This window comes from Amborella trichopoda, chromosome 8, assembly GCF_054954075.1.
Source record: "Amborella trichopoda isolate Santa Cruz 75 chromosome 8, AtrichopodaSantaCruz75HAP2 v2.0, whole genome shotgun sequence".
In the NCBI taxonomy this organism is placed as follows: domain Eukaryota; kingdom Viridiplantae; phylum Streptophyta; class Magnoliopsida; order Amborellales; family Amborellaceae; genus Amborella; species Amborella trichopoda.
In genome coordinates, this window is record NC_142343.1 from 31,125,845 (window position 1) to 31,146,589 (window position 20,745).

Here is a 20,745-nt window from a genome sequence, read left to right on the forward strand (position 1 = left end):
CTGTGGTGGCACAAAAGCTGAAACTGCTTCACCCACAAATCAGAAAAAAAAAAAAAAAAAACCAACTCAATGGACATAAAATAATCAAGAAACTAATATCAATCAAAAGTTAAACTCGTGCTACATAATAGAGTCGAGATAGGAAGACGTCTAACCCATATGACCGAAAAAAGACTGGGTATCCAAAATCTCAATTCAACGTCAAACCCATGAGATGTAAAAGAGTCAGGACAAAAACAAAGATCCGCCCATCGTTGCACGACGTAAACCTTCTTAGAGGGATCCCATGGTTGCATGAGCTTAAAAGGCAAATCGAACCAAATTTGTTTTTCCAAAATTTCTACCAATTTTAAAAGTTTCTTTTATATGCTACAAAGTTTTTCAAGAATTGAATTTCTAGTGGTCTGAAACCCTAATTTGTTTCAAAAACATTTCCCTGTTTTTAAAGTTTTTCTAAAAGTATTTTTAAAAACGAATGAGTTTCAAAAGGGGCCTCGATACATGGTGTTTGGCCGCCACCAAATCCTGAATGTTATGTTGCAAACTTAGGAAGAAACAACTCATAGGTTCCGAAAATTTCAACCCGAACTTGTGGATCTTAAAAATTTAGAATTAAAGATCAATAGAATTTCAATTAGCCATAAATCATGATCATCATTTCTTCTCATATCAAAATCATTCAATTGAAAACCAAACCCGAAGAAAAAGGTGGAAAGCCGAAGGATAAATCACCAATTTAAATATAGCACGGTTCCTATTGACTGTCACTTTGGATCTCAATTGTCAAATACCTCTCAATGCTACTGCCTCAAAGTTAGCGCAATGCCAATTAGATGTCTTACGAATTAAAAATATTCATCGATGTACCACCTTCCCAAAAAGTCCTTGACATTCAAAAGATGACCACTCAGTCCATCATGTCTTGTGTGTCTTCTTCTTTACCATTCACACGGTATCCCAAGTGAATGCTAAAGAAACACAACTATAGAGACACCCCTTGAAATTCTGGCTTAGGGAATTCTTAGAAACCCTGATTCTGAACCTTTTGGACCATACAAACCCTAGTGAACTACAGTCAACTTTGACCAAGATTAGTTATCTCAAAATTGTCCAAAACCTATCCCAAGCTTTAGTAGACCCCAACAATTTTCTAAGCGTTTAAGAATCACCCAAATCGAACCCACCATTAACAAAATATAGGCTCAAGAAAATAACCAAAATGTCCTATATAGGCTCAAGAAAATAACCAAAATGCCCTCTGTACATGACATATAGCATGTCGTGCACGGGCCGCATGCCTCACTGTGCGTCAGGCCAATCGACTTGCCGCAAGTTGCGAGAACCGATGGGCCCGAGGCAGTCATTTTCTTCCCAATTTCTTTTTTGATAACCATATTAAGGTGGTTTAAAATCTTTCAAAAAATCCAAAATATACCATATTTTTCAATTAAATTTGAGCCCTTGGATTAAATTAAATATTTTCAAGCCTAACCCTAGTTAAAACCTATAAATACCCCCTCTAAAATCCTAGGAAATGTCACTGAAATAGCCCCAAAAAAATAGCCAAGAAAATCCTTGGAATTACTAAATAAATCCCAATAAATTCCAAAAATTAAGAAAAACTCTAGATAAATCCTTGAAATTCAAGAAAAATCCAAACAAATCCTAGAGAATCCCAAATTTCGTAATAAACCTTAGGACACCCCAAATCCCTTGAAAAAATATAGAAAACCATCTCCCAATCATAGAAATAATTAAGGAAATTCATACTTAAGCTCCATAACCCTCTTCTAAGCCTTAAATTATTAAATTTAGGTAAAATAACCCAATATGTAGCAAAATCCAGCAAGCAAAAGCATCCAAAAAAGAGATAATGGGCACTAGGATATGTTCCAAGCTTAAAACTCCTGGTGTATAAGGTAAATGATTTCTCTTATTCTATTTAATTTATCATTTTTATTTAGTTTTAGTTCTTTTTCTATAATTTTTCACAAAATTTACTTAATACTTTAAAAGCTTTTAAAGCCTTATATATGAATCTGAAAGCTAGCGCTGCTAGTAGACTCAAAGGAGAACCGGATTTGCACGGCTAGCTCTACAAGTTCCCCTGGAGCTCTTTAGCCTTTGATCTCAAGAGCTTGATCCGAGTGTTCTGAGATGAAACTTCGCATCCAAAAGGTCACTGTATTAGCCGATCCTCAATCTTTTGGCCCAAATTCAGGAGCCATTAGAGAATTATTCAGAGCTCTCTGGAAAATTCTTGTAAATTTTGGGCCAGTCACTTGGAACGCTGGATCTTTGGTTTTCACTTCATTTCCATATTGGGAGTAACAATTTTGCAGGGGCCCAGATTCAAAGTTTCCACCAACAAGTCGCATTCATTAAAGAAAAATAAAGATATAAATCGATGTTGTACGAGAGAGATTTTTGGTTTGTGCATACATGGATGCCCATGGTACACTCACATGCATGTGGAGAGAGAGAGAGAGAGAGAGAGAGAGAGAGAGTATTTCCAGATAAAGAACAGTGCATTTTCATTCCTGATTTCCAACACTAGAGGTATACAGTTTCCATAAAACCAATACATACGATACATGTGTTTGGGCCCTCGTCCAGGGATGGGAGGAGGGAGCCAAAGCAAATGCTTATTTCGCTTGGTATCTTTCTTACTATACAGACTAGGAAACCAACACCCATTCGAACTCAAAAATTACCCTTCTTGAACTCCATGCTGCAAGTTCTGTTTCATCAAAATTTCAGAACTTGCTTGGGATGATTTCCCAGCTTCCCTAGTGCTTTATCTAGAGCCCTGTGGAAATCCTGAAACGGGACCAGATCCATCCTGAAAGGATCAATAAATCAGAAACATATAAATATGTATGAAGGACATCATCGAAAACAATACGAACTAATGCCATATACCAAGGGGGGGTGTGTGGATCAAGCAGTTAGGATGATAGACACTATGTAATCCATAAATGTCACAAATTCCAACAAAGACTGGTATCCTATTCTCTCTTTCTCTCCCCCACACTGGCCTGCAAGTGGCTGAGCCCATGTGGCATGTGTACATTTGAGGACCTACATGTGTGTGTGTGTGACAGAGAGAGAGAGTCTAAAGTGTCAAGGGAATGATTAGTAATTCCTGAATTTACTAGTAGACAAACAGAATAACATTTCTTATTGAGGAGAGGGGCTTACTCATATTTTAACTTCCCTTCATGAACCAAGTCCAGGAGGTAGTCTATAATCACTCTATACTGGTATGCCCTGTGTGAAGTCAGCCAATTGTGCAACCAGAAGCCTCTCAATGAAAGATCCTGCAGCAAACAGCTTTGGCATGGTAAGCCGTAACATGAAGGCAAAGACATTAACAGATTGTATTAGAGCGTGTTGAGATGAAATGTGTACACTATTAGTTAGGTAGCCATGGAGTCATGAGGATCGGTTATGGTCTTCTCAGTTGGGTTAGTGGGTTAGTGACCAAAGAAGACGTGAAGGGAGTACGACGATAAAAAATTTTAGCATCTCGTAGATCTTCTCATGGCTCTGTGCCCGGGCTTGGAGGGTAAATGCAGCCTCTAGAAGGCAAAAGTGGTTTATTGTTCATTTCCAATAATTGAGTAGAAGAGAGAACAGGCTTTACGCAGAGGTGGTCAGGATGTCAGGTGCCACAACACGATGTCTACATTTCCACTCTCACCAAGTTCCAAGCTAACATTAAAAAATAAATAAATTAAAGTGAAAGCGTTCAAAACATAATTATAGTAACATCCAACAAAGTACATGCCTACACTTTTGAGATAAGCGCCCAAGAATTATTGGGACATTCATTGCCCCTTTAACCAGTACTTTTCACCCATTTCTCTCTAGTGCCAGTCCTCTCACTACATGTTTTTCTCACTACATGTTTTTCTCACTCAATAGCACACAAGTCCTCTCTCTGAAAAGCAATGCTCAGTCATCCCTCTATACCAGGATCCACCGTCTCTTCCAAGGTTCTAACAGCCATGCAACAAGTTCCCCCTACCGCCCCTAATTCTTGGGACATTTCCCTTTAACCACTCCTTTCCACCCATTTCTCTCTTAGTACCTGTCCTCTGACTACATAATTTTCTCACTCAATAGCACTCAAGTCCGCTAGCCCTCTCTCTGAAAAGCAATGCTCATCTATCCCTCTATACAAGGACCAACTGTCTCTTCCAAAGGTTCAGACCACCATGCAACAAGTTCCCCCTACCGCCCCTCTTCCCACTCAGCTGGGCCCTTCCCTTCTCTCCATCGACAGTTCCTTTCTCTCTCCACTAAGCACTGCCCATCTTCCTTTATTTTTCACTCTCAATACTTCTTACCCAAACCTGTTGAACCAATCTTCCAACACTGAAGTGCTTTCTATGAAATTGAATAGCCGATGTTTTTGCAAGACAAAAAACTGGTCCTGGGACTCCATTGCGATATGGCGTGTGGATTTGCAGCAGTAAACAATAATATCAAGTAATCAAGAGAAATAATGGAAAAACCCAAGGGACATTTTTTTAGATTTTTCAGGGTTTTGGCCATGTTGTGACTATAAAGATAATGTGACAATCTTGTATAATGGGTTGTAACAGCCATATAACAATCTTATATAATGGGTTATAACAGTCATGTAATAGTCTTGCAAAATGGGCTATAACACCCATGTAGTAGTCTTGCATAATGGGATGTAATAGCCATGTAGTAGTCTTACATAATAGGCTATAACTCCCATAGGGATCTGCATGTATATAGGGCACATTGCCCCATGATTTGAATAAAGTGGTCTTTATCTTGCGCTTGAATTTACTCTCTCCTTTCTCTCTCAATCTTAACATGGTATCAAAGCAAGGCTTGAAACCCTTGGATATCCAGGGTGAATCTAGACCATGATTTGTCTTCCTTCTTGAGCATGGAGTTGTAGTGTATAAGCAACCTCATATTTCCAGCAACCTCACATTTCCAAAACCCTCATATTTCCAGCAATCTCACATTTCAAGCAACTTCACATTTGAAACTAAGGAATTGGTACCTTGAAGGAAAAAAAGCTTAGGGTTTCAAGTTCAAGACAGAAGGAAAATGTCAGAAATCAAGTTTCCTAGGGAAGCAATCAATCTGATCACCTATGATTGATGATTACTACAGCTAAGCTAGAAGAGAAAAACTACTTAGAATGATCCCAATCTACAAAATGTTCATAGGAAGTTGGAGAAAATTGGGTTATATATCACAGGAAACGTGAAAGAGCCTCCCACAAATGATCCACCCCATGAATGGGAAAGTGAGAACTTGACAGTAATGGCTTGGCTCCTTCATTCCATGCAGCCAAGTACCAGCAACGGGGTTGTTGCTTCTTAAGACTGCAATGATATGTGGGCGGCAGTAGCAACCAAGACGAACTTACAACGAGATAATATTGTTTGGATTTACCAATTGCATTGTGAAATAGTGAATTTGCAGCAAGGAGAAATTATTGTGGAAGAGTAGTTTGGGATACTAAGGTACAAATGGGAAGAACTAGATCACTATCAGTCTATTAATCCCACTGTGTATGACATTAGAGTACAAGATCTAAGAAAGGACAACTTGCCCACTCTTGAATCAGCCTATAATTATATAAAAGGGGAGGCTAGTAGAAAGGTTGTTGCAGAAGGACAAAACTCCAGCATCCATTCTGAACGATCAACCTTTGCAACAAGCTTCAAAGCAAAAAAAAGAAGGAACAAAAGGACCAAATCATGCCCCCACTTTCTCCTGTCGAAAAGGAGAAGCTCAAATATTCCCATTGTGGTAAGAGGAGACACACTCGAAAGCACTGTTGGGACTTGCGTGCACAGTTGAGAACAAAACCAAGGAATGCAAGTGTCCATACTATATCGAGCAAGGGGGAGGAAACCTCATCAACACAACCCAATGAACATGATCCAAGAAATCAAACCATCAAAGATTTACAGCATCAGTTAACTACTCCCAAGGCTTCACTCAACTCTAAGTCACTGGTAGAGCAGCCAGGTACATATGAAACTGCAAACCATGTCTCCAACTCCACCTCTTTTACACCCTGGATTTTTAAATCATGGGCTACTGACCATATGACAGGTGAGACAGTTGGTTTCTTGTATTTTTCTCCTGCTTCTAGTAGTGATAAAGTTGCTGATGTATGACTAGGGCCGTTGGGAGTGCTACTTATAAACTTTCATCAACCTTGTCCTTACCCTCTGCAATAAATGTGCCTTCTTTTCCTTCCAATCTTCTTTCTGTTAGCAGCTTGACAAAACAACTAGACTGCAATGTCACATTTTATGCCTCACATCATGTTTTTCAAGACCTGAAAACGAGAAAGACAATTAGTTGTGGTCATGAAGACAATGGGGTGTACCTGTTCAACACTGGATGCACTTCTACTGCTCTTAGCATTGAGTCTTGTGCTCCTCTTGTGGCACACCTGCTTAGGCCACATGTCTTTGAAGTCTTTAAATTTGTTGTTTCCAAATAAGTTTGTTTCTTTGAATGTTCCTCAGTTACAATGTGAGACCTGTCAATTGTCTAAACAGTGTAGGACCTCTTTTTCTTCTAGCGAAAATAAAAGCTCTAAGCCATTCCATCTTGTTCATTCTGATGTTTGGGGGCCTATTCGAATTATTTCTGTTTTTGGAAATCTGTATTTTATTGTATTCATCAATGACTACTCTCATTATTCTTGGACCTATCTTATGCAATATTCAAGAAGGTGTAGATGGCCGCCTAGGCAGCCAGGGGCCCAAGCTGTCTACACAACCGGACAGGTACCTAGGCAGGCGCACAAATACCTAGGCGGCCTTGGGGTTTGGGGGCCTTGGGGTGGGGGGGGGAGGGGTGGCACTCTCTCCCTTGTATGGTTTCACTATGAACACAAAAATAATATAAATGCCAAGCAATGTGCAGTTGTATAAAAAAGTAATACTAATATCATGACTATGTGCATATGTTATTATGTAAATGTGCCACGTGTGTACCTTTCTAAAAATGAAAGAAAGGTACTTTACTAAATAAAAGAAAAATGATACTTCACTTTTTTAAGAACTGTGCCAGGTATTTTACTTTTTTAATAAATGAAAATTAAAGAAAGGTCATCATCATCATCAAAGCCTTTTTCCAACTATTTAGCGTCAGCTACACACGTATCATGGTCTGCCATTTTGCTCTATCAAGGGTCATTACCCTCAATGAGGCTATAAGTCCCGATATTTTTTCTCATTATTAAAAATTGAATAAAACTACTTTACTAAATAAAAGAAAAAGGATACTTTACTTTTTAAAGAACTGTGCCAGGTACTTTACTTTTTTTTATGAATAAAAGTACAACTCCGATAAAAGCTCTCTCCATCTTTAAAGACCAAATTATAAAAAACCATATGCTCTCTGCCCAGAATTGAGAAAGGATACTATCTCTCTCTAAAATAAACGAATAAAAGTACAACTGCAATAAAAAATCTCTTTCCATACACCTAATTCTCTCACCTTAAATAAAAGGAAAAAATTAAGGTGGCACTAGGTGGGTGCCCAGACCCGCTTAGGTGCCTACCTTGAGCCCCCTAGGTGGGCGCCTCGAACAAGCCTGCTGGACCCCCTCCCCCCAGCCTAGGCGTATTGTCAGCCATGCGGCCGACTTTTTCAATCTTAATCTTATGAAAAGTAGAGATGAAGTACCTTCAGTAGTTAAAATAATTCATAAAATAGTTCAAAACCAGTTTGAAACCCAAATAAAAATATTATGTTCCAATAATGCACGAAAGTATGCATGCAATAGGTTAAAAAAGTATTTTCTTGAACATGGTATAGAAACTCAAACATCGTGTTTCTATACACCACAACATAATGGTGTGGCAGAACCCAAAAATGTGCACTTTGTTAGAAGTAGTGAGAGGCATTTTAAAGGGAATGACGGTTTATAAGACATCTTGGGATGAAGCAGTTCCTACTGCAACCTATAGGATCAATAGGATGCCTACACCTATTCTTAATGGTGCTTATCCTTTTAAACTTCTCAATCATGAAGTTCCCATGCTTTCTCGTCCACCAAAAACCTTTAGTTGTTTCTACTTTGTGTATACACTAGGGCCAACTAGGAATACACTAGGACCTCAATCTATGAGATATGTGTTCCTAGGATACTCAAACTCTCAGAAAGGATACAAGTGCTACTGTCTAAAAACTAAAGGAAAATATGTCTCAAAGTATGTTATCTTCATTGAGGATATTACCTATTTTTCCTCCCACAGATATCCAATATTTACTATGGCACCTAACAATCCTATTCCTCTTCCAATGGTCACAGACATAGTTAGCAAGTCGAGGACTATCAATAAATCGGCTCACCATAAAATCGGAAAAACAAATCGTTTTTATTTTAAAAAGTTCGATGAAAAAATCGGGTCAAAAATACGGATCGGCAAACATACTTTATGTAAATATATCGCCAATGTATCGTACTAGGCTCAAAAAATCAAAGTAACAAAATCAGATAAATTTAAAGAGAAGAAATTTTGAAATTCTAAAAAATAAAAATTATGTGAAAACCATCAAAAAATATACCATACCATATAAATTTACTCATTGAATACTTTAACAAACATCACACCTACTCAGTAGGTACCAAATAAAATACAAAAATCGTTTTTCCTCATTGAAATTTTTTAACTATGGTATGGTGACTATAGTCACTCTATAACTATGGTTAAAGTTTATATACATTTCTTCAATTGAAAACAGGGCTGGGCTCGTAGCCATTTGGTTTCACATTGCTCTGTTTCTAGGGAGAGAAAAGGAAGAGGGTGGTTTTTGGTTTGCACGATGAAACTAAGAAGACTGGAAACACTAGATTATTGGTTGGTGGATTTGATCAGTAACTCTGGCCTCGTTTTGGGGTTTCAAATGATAATCATGCGGTTTTAAGTCCACAAGATGAGATCAAGAGGGCTGGAAAACCTAAATCATTCTCTGTTGAAGATGGGATTGTGAACTCTATGGTTTCAAGGAGTTCAAAAGTGATCAATAATTCTAAGATTCAGGTTCACAAGATGAGATCAAGAGGGCTGGAAAACCTAAATCATTCTCTATTGAAGATGGGATTGTGAACTCTATGCTTTCAAGGAGTTCAAAAGTGATCAATAATTCTAAGATTCAGGTCCACAAGATGAGATCAAGAGGGCTGGAAAACCTAAATCATTCTCTGTTGAAGATGGGATTGTGAACTCTATGGTTTCAAGGAGTTCAGAAGTGGTCAATAATTCTAAGATTTTGGTCGAGACTTTAGGGTTTTTGGTATCAAAGGGATTTGGCCTCCCATACTTGCTCGACCTGGATCAAGGGGTTTCTGATATCAAAGGGATTTTGGTCGCGACTTCTAGGGTCTCTTCTTGTTGCGGTTGATAAATTCTAGGGTTTCTGGTATCAAAGGGATTTTAGGTCATTAGCCCTTGTAGACGCGGAGGCTTCTCCTGTGGTAAGAGGAGGGGGGTGGGAGAGTGAAGAAAATGTATGCGAGGAGGAGAAATTGGAAGAAGAGAGGTTTGGGGCTAGGGTTGGGGAGATTGATCTCACTACTGCTTCATGCTCATTCTCATGGGAAAAAAAACAATATCTTTCAAAAAAAAATTACAGGTAAAAAAACGATGTTTTGGTGTGGTTTAAATCGTTATACAAAAAAAAACGCGTTTTAAACGTTTTTATGAAAAACTACACGATTTTTTCCCGAATTTTTCAAAACATTGCAGTTTTAAACGATTTCCATAAAGTCGCAGATTTTTTAAAAAAATTGGCGTTTACTCGACGATTTGCTAACTATGGTCATAGATAGTTTGAGTAATTCAACAATGGAATAAGTGGAATTTACTGAGAAACAACTGGAAGTGTACACCCAAAAAAAGAACAAGGGAAAGTCTGATATAAACGATAAACCCCAACTCATTGCCTAGTTAGGTACTTCTCCTTTTACCCTATTTCTTCTCAACTCAATTTACCTATTGCTTTAAGAAACGAAAAAAGGACTTTTACTTCTCATCCAAAAGAAAAAAAGTTTGTTTCTTATGCTTCATTTTCACCTTTGTTTAATGCAAACCTTTGCTCTACTTCCTTTGTTCCTATTCCCAAAGTTGCAGATGCATTGGCTCTTCCACAATGGAAAGCGGCCATGTTTGAGGAAATGATTGCCTTAGAGAAGTAGTGAACTTGGGATATAATTGATCGACCAAAAAGACAACATGTGGTTGGATGCAAGTAGGTGCATACTGTGAAGCACAAACCAGATGATTCGATTGAGAGATAAAGCTCGTTTTGGCTAAGGATTTTACATAGTTATATGGGGTTGACTATAAGGAAAATTTTGCTCCTCTTTCAAAATTGAAATCCGTGGGGGTATTTTTATCTATTCCAGTAAACAGGAAATGGCCACTCCATCAATTAGACATGAAGAATACCTTTCTTCATGGAGATCTGCAAGAGGAAGTGTGTATGGCATTACCATCTGGGTTTTATCCTCGTGGGGGGAGGGGGGGGTGGAGGGAAGGTCTATAAATTGTCAAAACAAGGAATATTTTAATCTCAAAGAAGTATACTCCCGATCATCTCGATGACATGGGAAATCCTTGAAGCTAAACCAATAGAATCTACTATTGAGGTTAACCACAGATTGTATGATCAGCAGTCAAAGCCTCTAAGTAATCTTGGTGTATGTTTTTTTAAGACATTTTACAATATTTGAAATCTGCTCCAGAAAGAGGGCTTTACACAAGCCATGGTCACCTTGGTGTACAAGGCTTTGCAGATGCAGATTGGGCTGGGTTTCTCTTGATCGACGATCCACCAGTGGCTACATTAGGATAGTGGGTGGTAATTTAGTCACCTAGAAGAGTAAGACGCCGAGTGTTGTAGCTCGATCTTTAGTAGAAGCCGAGTATCAAGCGATTGAAAGTGCTACGTGTGAAATAATTTGGCTTTGTACACTTCTATTATGGGTGTTAATATATCAACTCCTATTCCTCTATATTGTGATAATGAAGCAACAAATTTATATCACTTCAAATCTTGTATTTCATAAACAAACCAAGCATATTGAAGTTGACTGCTACTTCGTCAGAGAAAAGGTAAAGAATCCTCCGGGGTTTGAGTCAGGTCAAAGCTTCAAATACAATATCACTCCCTTTGTTCGATCTGAGAATCAATTGGTAGACATACTTACTAAGGCCTCTATTGAAGTTCGACTAAAGGAAACTTTGCATAAGCTAGGTATCTATGATATATATGCTCCAGCTAGAGAGGGAGTGTTGTGACTATAACAGTCATGCAACAATCTTGCATAACAATCTTGTATAATTGGTTGTAACAGCTATATAACAGTCTTGCATAATGGGTTGCAACAGCCACATAACAATATCGCAGAATAGGTTGCAATAGCCATATAACAGTTATGCATAATGGTTTGTAACTCCTTTATCTGCATATATATAGGGGCATTGCGCCACAATTTAAATGGAGTAAAAAGACATTTTTATTTTGTTTATCTTGTGCTTAGATTTTCTCTCTTTTCTCTCTCGATCTTAATAGGCAAACATATATTGAATGTCCTCTTTAGAAAAGGGTGTAGTTATATAATGAATGAAACCTCACCCATGATGACATCATGTCACAATGCCCTTTCAGAAGAGATGGTTTTTTTCCCCCTCTCCTAGAGAGATTTTGGGGGGGAACAAGTTATTAAGTATACTCTGCATTTTTATAATAGAATATAGTTTCTTTTGGGATGATTTTGGCAAAAAAGTGGCAAATATATTCTTTAAGCTGATTTTCCTAGAAAAAATAAATTCAAAAGATGAAGGTTTCAAAAACCGCTAGGCGGCCTGCTTAGCGTCCAGCGCCTTGGCGGGCGCCCAAAACCTCGAGCGCCCTGTGGTGCAAATTCTTAGCATTTTTTTATATATTTGCTATCCAAAGGTACATATATGCATATATTTGTGTCAAATTTTGTAATTTATTCTATTTAAAAATATCACAAGTTCACAACATACGTTTTTCTATACAAACATATCACATATGTCAGGTTGAGAATAAACTTATTCAAAATTTGAAACCATACAAAACATTTAAAAGTATAATAGGCTATTGTAAGGCCTCCAACTTTCATATTCTCCATATTTCATATCCATAAAATAAACCATAATAACATCCAAACTTGGGGGTCAAAATGACCCCCTTTGCCTTTTTGGGTGAAATTAAAAATCGAAAAACGCCATACGGCCCTGAGCGCCAGCCCAGGACTGCGCGTTGGGCGCCCGCCTAGGTACAACCGCCCGCGTAGGGCTACCTGAGTCGAGCCGTGTGGTTTTTTTTGTTCAGACCGTCTAGGCGAGCGCTAAGGCGCAAGGCGGACGGTTTTTAAAACATTGCAAAAGATTAGACCCCCAAATTTTTACACGTGTAATTATTATTTTTGGGAGGTATTGGGAAAAAATGAATCACCATACTTACTGAGCAGACATATATTTAGAAAAAGATGCATTGGATTTTGGTTGTACGGATGTGAGAACATTGAAAGAGTGGGTGTGCCTGGCTAAGTTAGAGAGAGATGCAGAATAAGTTGAAGCCCAAGTTCGGAGAGTGGAAAAAAGACAGATAGTTGAGTTCTCGAAATAAAAGTATGCCCCAAAATTGAATATGCCCCTCTGAGCTACCATCCTCCACTTTCTCTTTCCTCCTAACTACTTTTGTTCTCATTAGGTGCGGGAATTGGATCAGGTCAACCTGACCGGGATTGGGTTTGAACCCGGATTTTGGACTTGATGGGTTGGGCCTTGGTCCATTTGTTTGAGATCTGGCCTAGGTCGGGTCTAGGGATCAGGGTTGACCCAACCCAGTATATATTAGTATAAATACATTTTAATAATATTAAGTACATAATATAAACTACATACTATCTGTTTTCGTTACATTTTTTATTTATAACCCGGACTTGATTGGTCCGGGCCCAATTGACTTGGACTCGAAACAAGGCAGGTCCAACTTATAACTAGTCGGGTTGGGCCAGGTCAGGGTTGACCCACCCTTCTCATTTTCTCAGCTTCTACATTTTCTGTTTTCTTTTTTTAGGCTATTGTTGGTCATCCTCTTCTCCTTCTAGTTTATGGAGAACTTTGTATTAATCAAGGTGGAATAGATACGTTAATTACAGCTGGAAGATTTAAGAGAGGTTGCAGCTACCTATTCGGAAAACAAGAATCCCAATAGGCCACTTTATCTCTCAAAATTTTAGATCCAACAGTGTGCAGCATGCTTATGGATGCCCAAAGCATAGTTACAGGGAGCACCCAACTAGGGTAGCGCTCCCGCTCCAAAACCCAGCTACGGCGCTTCGTGGCAGGAATCCCGTTCGGAACCCATTTCCAACTTTTTGGAAGCTCGCTCCTAATTCTCGAACCCATTCACAACGGAGCTCACTCCCGCTACCGCACGAATCTCGCTCCCACTATCCCACATAACGCATCCGTAACATTGTAGATGTGATTCCCGAACAAATTAGATTCCCGCTCCCAGAATTTTAGGATCACGATCCCTACGCTCCCAGAACTCCATCCTAAGGGAGGATCCCACCATGAACAAAAATAGAGCCACCCACCATTAAAACAGTAGCGTTATCGGCTAAAAAATGCATAGAAATTGGGCCTCCAAGACTCAAAGCAGCTATTCTAGCCCTAATTCTAGATGGGTAATTTTTTGGTACTCTATTAAAATGTTAATTTGCTTTTCCATTCCTTTACAAAGGCTTTTCATTTGAATTTCTATAGAAAACCAGTCACCCCAATTCTTGAATTCATCAAGCCATCTTTTATAACATACCTAAAATCTGTATATTCAGGCTTTCATGGTTTCCCTGTAAATCAACAGCTTCCCATTGATTTCTCTTAGTCTTGCTTGAGTTTTTCTAAAAAATAAAGGAGCTTGAAGTCTTTTCCTCCTTTGTCAAGGATATCACCAAGCTTCACAACCGTGGAGTTGCTTGCAATCCAGTGATCGTTTTCATCGAAGATTTTAGTCATTTTCAGAGCTTGTTTGGCCTTTGGAGATCGCCATGGAGGTCCCCAACTGCTAGCAAGAGAAGTTGAGATGGGTATGTGGATCTTTGTTGTTGTTGTGCTTTCTGAGGCGAGAGAAAGAGTCCACTCACTGTGAAGTCGACGAATGTATTCATGAAGTTAGAGAGGGAGAGGGGCGCATCTTGGCAGATGGGTCCATTGGATCAGGGGTGCGGAGGTTGAAGAGGTGATGAATGTGATGAAGTGGTGAATGTCTAGTCGAGAGAGAGAGATAGAGACAGAGAGGGAGAGAGAGAGAGAGGACAGGTGGAGATTGGCTCCAAGTTAAGCAGAACGCGATCCAACCTTGAATAGAGCACGATCCATTCCAAATAGGAATGCATTTTTTTTAGATGAGGGCGCGACTCAACTTTAAATGGGATCTCGTTCCTGTTGTCTATGGGAGAGCAATCCTAATGAACATGGGAATGCAATCCCATTTTACATGGAACGTGTTCCCTTTAAATAAGGATCTCGAACCCAATGTATCGGGAACGTGCTCCCTATTCATATGGGATCTCGATCTACAACTTTTACCCTCACCGGAACTCGCTCCCCAAGCTCCAGAGCTTTAGGCAGCCCTCGATCCAACGCTCCCGGAACCGGAGCCGTTCCTGTTCCTATTCCCGGTAACTATGGCCCAAAGCATAAAATAGAGTGGACGCCATAAATTTCCATAATATCTATTTCTAGGTGGTTTGTGTCTAGGGTTATTTACCAATAAGTCCCATAGCATATAAAGAGAAGAAACTTGCACCAAACTAATATTTGTGACCTCATTACCTTAAATATGAAAAAGGAGGTAGAAACAGTGATTGGTTTCTTCGACATGCCTCCATAGGTCACCATCGTCCCCCCCTGCCTGTAACATTCGTTCATCAATTTGATCTATCATCCATACATGGGATTATGCATGCGTGCTCACGAGCACATATTCTTTTTGGAAGATCAGAAAAAGAGAAATAAGGGTACCTTAAGAATTTAAGGACTAAAGAAGCTGCATTACCACCAATGCAATTGAATCCCAACACTGGTTCAGATAGATTACCCTGAAGGAATTTGAAACAACAAGAAAGAAATTCAGTGGAGGAGATAGAAACAACAACATCCTAGTGAATTATGCAAAGCAGATCAACTAAGTTAAAAATGTTAAAAGAACAACCTCACACTTGAAAGACTACTTTTATCTCCAAATGGTACTCAATTCAAGAGAAATATAAAGAAAGGATGGTGATACCAAAAAACTCTTCATATTCTTCACTTCCAATTGGCTTTCTGTGAACACCTCATCTGCTCCAAGATTCTTGAGCCTATTTTTGACATCTTCTGCTCCAATCCTACAACACTAATTGTGATGGTTATGTAAAAAGGAAATATAGAATACTCATAGGAAGCTCAGAGAGTCATTCAACTTCAATATAAGTAAATAAAACTCTACCAAAACAAACATTTTATTATTTAACTCCACTAATTTGCATACCAAAATTTCCTTCCAGTTTTAACTCAATAACCAAAAAATAATAATTCATTTCAATCAACTAGCTATTTCAACCAAATTTAAATGTTGATCCTCGAATTGTAGGTGCCTCTCACTTGTGCGAACTACTGGCTATGTGGCCTCCCAGTATGGCTAAGTGCTAGAGTTCTTTATATCAGCACCTAGGTGGAAGGTTGAAACCCCTGTTTGACAAAACAAAAAGTAGATCAGGAATGAAAGAAGCTGGCTGTCTGTGTTTGCAGAGGCCAACTTGAGTTCATGACATGGGATTCCTTCAACACATGCCAAGATATGGGGTCGAGAAATAAGGAAACACAAATAGAACAGGTTCCAACTTCCAACCAACTAGCCATCCGAAGCCTCCCTCCAGACAAGCATGAGATCACAAGCTAATTTAGCACCAAAAACAGTCACACAGATTCTGGCTCTTCGACTTGGTATTTATTATCTTACAACTTTATATCTAGTCCAGAAATAACTTGTGGTAAGCATTCCTTCTGATTCTGGGGACCTAAGGATGCTGTGGAAGACACTGTTCATGAAGCTATCCATGGCACTTTGATCATTACAAGTTACACTGTATCTGCCATTAATCTTCCCAGTACAAACAAGGAATTTTTCTCCTAAAGCTCTTGTCAAATCTCAGAAACTCATAATCAATAGAAATACAAATGACCCTCACAAGAAGCAAAAACACACACAGAGCATACCTGACATGCACATTTAGGGAAAAATTTTGTGGACCCCTATGATCATGAAGAAAACGAGATTCCTTCACCTCATCTACATTTTTCCTTGGGTAAGGACCCAAAAAGCTCCTGAAAGCCTCTGACCAGTCCCCTTCAAATAAGATGATTTGGACCTAAAAAAATGTTCTAAATCCATTGCTTCTCCAAAATCAGATCTGCACCATCCATTTGAGTGGATAGTGGCTTTGTGCGATTGGAACTTCATAGAGATTCAAATCCTCCTTATTTGGAGGAGACTGATAAGGAGGCTTTTTCTAGCCATATAGGCCCCATACACAATCAAAAATGACAGATGAGGTGGGGCAACACCATTTTTAGCTTACATACATGACAGACATGTGTCTATATATATATTATACATGTTTATATATATATATATATATATATATGAGAAAAACATTTATAGAACCGAGGCTCTAAATAATCAAATTAGAGCCTACCTCAAAACTTTTACTAGAAGAGGTTGTTTTGACGCCCAAATATCCTCAAATCGATCATCTCGACATCAAGAAGTATGGACATGAGAAAAACATGGATTTCAAGTTTGGAAATAGTGTTTTTGTAACACATTTTTGGACCATCAGTTTTCAAGATTTGCAAGTTTTCATGTATTTGTCGATCTACACTATTTCTGAAGCTTTAAACTTTATAAATAAAGATGAAAATATATTTTAAGGCTATCACAAAGATTTCCAGTATTGAAACCACATTTCTCAACACTATTTGAAAGTAGGCTCTAATTTGATTGTTTAGAGCCTAGGCTCTATACAAACAGCACCCTATATATATATATATATATATATATATGAAAATTGTTTCATGAGGGCTGGACCGCAGAACTACATATGTGGTCCAAAAAGTGTAAAGCATCCATCTCAAAGATGGATGCAAGTAGGTGTTCCATCTAAAAACAATGGAAACTAACGGTCCAAATGTTTTCTTACTAGAATTATTATTTCTAGTTTTTAAAATTTATTTATTTTTTCATATTCATGATCTCCATGTTAGAGATTATATGTCCTTAAAAATTAAGTCCAAATCTCCATCTCAAAAGATAGATTTATTAAGAGGCCTGCATTTCTACATATGTGGGCTTGGCCACATAGAAACCGGGTCCATATATGTGTGTGTGTATATATATATATATATTACACATTCGTGTGAATGCTTGCATATAATGACCGCAAGAACAATTTTGAATGAACCTTATCATGAACAGATAAATATCTTTGTCAATATTCTTTTCCTCAGTTTGTGCCACCCATTGATGGGTCATTCCTTCGACTAGAACATGACAGGTCTCCTCCCAAAGTATATCACGCATCAATAGTCAAATGAGGGCCCAGATTATTTGGTCAAATGAGAGTCAATTAACAAACACGCATGGTTAGTTCCCCTCTTTGCAGGATGCATATAGCTGCATAGAACAAGTTATCCTTAGTTATGCTTTATATGCCACAATGCCATCGTCTTTGCCTAACTACAACATATATAAGTTATTAGGCTCTACATTCCTGACTCTAGCAACAACCCTACTGTCACAAAGGTATTTTCCATTATGTTCATTTCATTCAATTTCTCATCTAACTTTAGCTATCACTTAGTTGAGTTTATGTTTTTCTCCCCCCACCTCCCTCCCTTTTTCCCTGCTACAGATATTATTTAACACATGCATGTAAGGGATTCTTCTATTATGTTATAAAACTTGGCAAAGTAATAGAAATGATCACAACTTAGATTAATATAAAAATGCCAAAAAAAATGATAAACAAATAGTATGTAAGGGTAAACTTAAGGATATAATAATCTATAAAGTAAAGCGAGAACAAGAAAAGGTAAAAAAGATGTCTTCAAATTAGCAAGAAATGAGACAGAAAAAGAGTATAGATCTGGACCATAATAAATACAATGAGAGTGAGAATTAACGGGTCTTGGTGAAAGATGACGAAGTTAACAAAACGTGGAGAGTTTATTTTCAAGAATTAATAAATGACGAACACAATGGGAATGCAGCGGTAGAAGGAACCCTTGACATAAATGAGGGAGGAGGTCATAGATACATTCTTAGGATTAGGATATCGAAAGTGAAAGAAACTTTGAAGACGATGAAGAAAGGAAAGGCTTTAACACCAGATGGTATCTCGATAGAGATTTGGAAGTGCATGTGAGAGATTGGCATTCACTGGCTGACCAAGCTATTCAACAAGGTGTTGAGAACAAAGAAAATATCAGACGAATGGAGGAAAAGTACTACGTTACCTATTTACAATAACAAATGAGATACATAATTGTATGAGCTATCAAGGGATCAAATTTATGTACCACACTATAAAGCTGTGGGAGAGAGCGATTGAGCAATGATTAAGGCATGAAAGAAGTGTATCAGAAAACTAATTCGGTTTTATGCTTGGGAGGTTAATAGTTGAGGCTATTTTCCTACTTATGCAACTGTTTTAGAAGCTTAGGGCGAAGAACAAAGACTTCCACATGTTCTTTATTAATCTAGAGAAAGCTTATGATAAAGTACCTCAAGATTCAATTTGGTGGGTGTTAGAAAATAAAAGAATATTGACTTGATGAGAGATATGTATGAGGCAGTGTTAACTAGTATGAAAACAACTAGTGGAAAGACCAGTGACAATAGGTTTACATCACGGGTCTTTGAGCCCATAACTCTATCTTAATTATGGACGATGTAACTAAGCACTTACAAGATGAGGTATTTTGGTGTATGTTATTCGCATACGACATAGTATTGATTGATGAGACCCAGAGCAATGTCAACACAAGATAAAACTTTGGAGGGATACCCTAAAATCTTAAAATTAGCTAGAGTAAGATAGAGTATATGGAATGAAGGTTAGTAATAATAGAAGTAGAGACGAGGGGAAGTTATGATTGATGGCCAAGAACTATCAAAAAGAGCACCCTTTTAATATCTTCGATCGATAATCCTGGAAAATGGAAAGATTGAGGAAGATATCACAAATAGAATTAGAGCTAGGTGAGCGAAGTGGAGATGTGCAACTGGAGTTTTTTGTGATTGCCGGATACCAATGAAGTTAAAGGAGAAGTTCTATAGGACAATAGGAGACCAGCTCTGCATTATGTAGTAGAATGTTGGGCGGTCAAGAAATAACATACTCATAAGATGTGTAGCTGAGATGAAGATGTTGAGATAGATGAAGTGGCAAGACAATAAGAGATAGAATTCAAAATGAATACATTCCGGAGAACTTAGGTGTGGCTCTAAAAGGCACTAAGATGAAAGAAAGTAGAAGTAGGTGGGCTGGCCATGAGCAACAGAGACCCAATACAACACATGTTAGGATGTGTGAATTGATTCAAGTGGAAAGCTCAAAAAGGGCAAGGGGTAAGCCCAAATGGACATGGTTGGAAGTAGTGAGAAAATATATGGGGACTTATAGCCTCACTAAAGGTAAGGCCCTTGATAGAGCAGAATGGTAGGAATTCGTGTAGCTAACCCCAACTAGTTGGGAAAGACTTTGATGATGATATAAGGGATTCCTTTCATTTGGTAATTGATTAGGATATGCCTCTTGTGTGCCTATTGATGTATGCATCTATGCTACTTTTGATACTGCATCAATGTAATTCATGCTTTTGTTTTACCACTGCTTCGAAAGAATCATGTTAGACTGAAATATTGATTTCCTAAATGCCACTTCTCCCAGTTAATATTTATGCTATGGATGCCTCGTGTGGGAATTCTTCTCATATGCCAATTGATGTACATATGTGAATACACTTGTCGTTACATCAACGTAATTCCTTAATCTCTTTTGTTCACTGATTGAAAAATTAAAGAATAAAATACGAAATTATCAGAGTGTACCTGTCCCTGATAATATTTATGCTACGGATGCCTCGAATCCGAGCAAGCTGAATAATGGACTGCCCCACCATGCTCGTTGCACCATTTTGCACAATAACATCTCCTAATAGTTATCATACAGCACGTACAACACAAGGTAAACGTTACGAGTATGAGGGACATAAACAATACTTGATACTAAAAGACCCTGTATACCAAATGAAATGCAAGTACCAGAGGTCAGCTTAACAAAATCCTCCATCATGAGTAGTGCTGTCAAAGGATTTGCAGTCACTGTAGCAGCATACTCCATAGGAATGTCTTTACGGACTTTGTGCAATGCATTCGCTTCCTTGACAACGTAAGTCTGCCAAGTTCCTATGCATTATATATTTCATCATTTATAAGTAAAGTATAGTTCAAAATGCAAATAACAACATAGAACTACATAAATAGCAGACCAAATGGAGCAGATTAACAAAAGCCGTACATTATTCTGAAATTAATAATTGAATATTCTATGTTAAAGGGTATTTGTATTTG

General features: G+C 38.2%; 1 protein-coding gene across 11 annotated transcripts in view; it reads right to left on the reverse strand.

Moving 5' to 3' along the window:
- Positions 1 to 2,509: 2,509 nt before the first annotated feature.
- Positions 2,510 to 20,745, reverse strand: part of LOC18423619 (enoyl-[acyl-carrier-protein] reductase, mitochondrial) — a 42,577-nt gene continuing 24,341 nt past the window's right edge. For 8 of the 11 annotated variants that reach the window (XM_020674532.2, XM_088874365.1, XM_088874366.1 and 5 more), the window contains 7 exons: positions 20,437 to 20,580; positions 20,224 to 20,326; positions 15,358 to 15,457; positions 15,093 to 15,169; positions 14,904 to 14,982; positions 3,202 to 3,320; positions 2,510 to 2,842 (listed from right to left, as the gene is read on the reverse strand). In XM_020674532.2, the coding sequence (XP_020530191.1) occupies positions 2,749 to 2,842; positions 3,202 to 3,320; positions 14,904 to 14,982; positions 15,093 to 15,169; positions 15,358 to 15,457; positions 20,224 to 20,326; positions 20,437 to 20,580 (716 nt within the window). In that variant the 3' untranslated portion in view covers positions 2,510 to 2,748. Of the gene's footprint in view, positions 2,843 to 2,922; positions 3,321 to 14,903; positions 14,983 to 15,092; positions 15,170 to 15,357; positions 15,458 to 20,223; positions 20,327 to 20,436; positions 20,581 to 20,745 lie in introns of all 11 variants that reach the window. The other 3 variants (XM_088874367.1, XM_088874368.1, XR_016061170.1) reach the window with 2 other exon arrangements.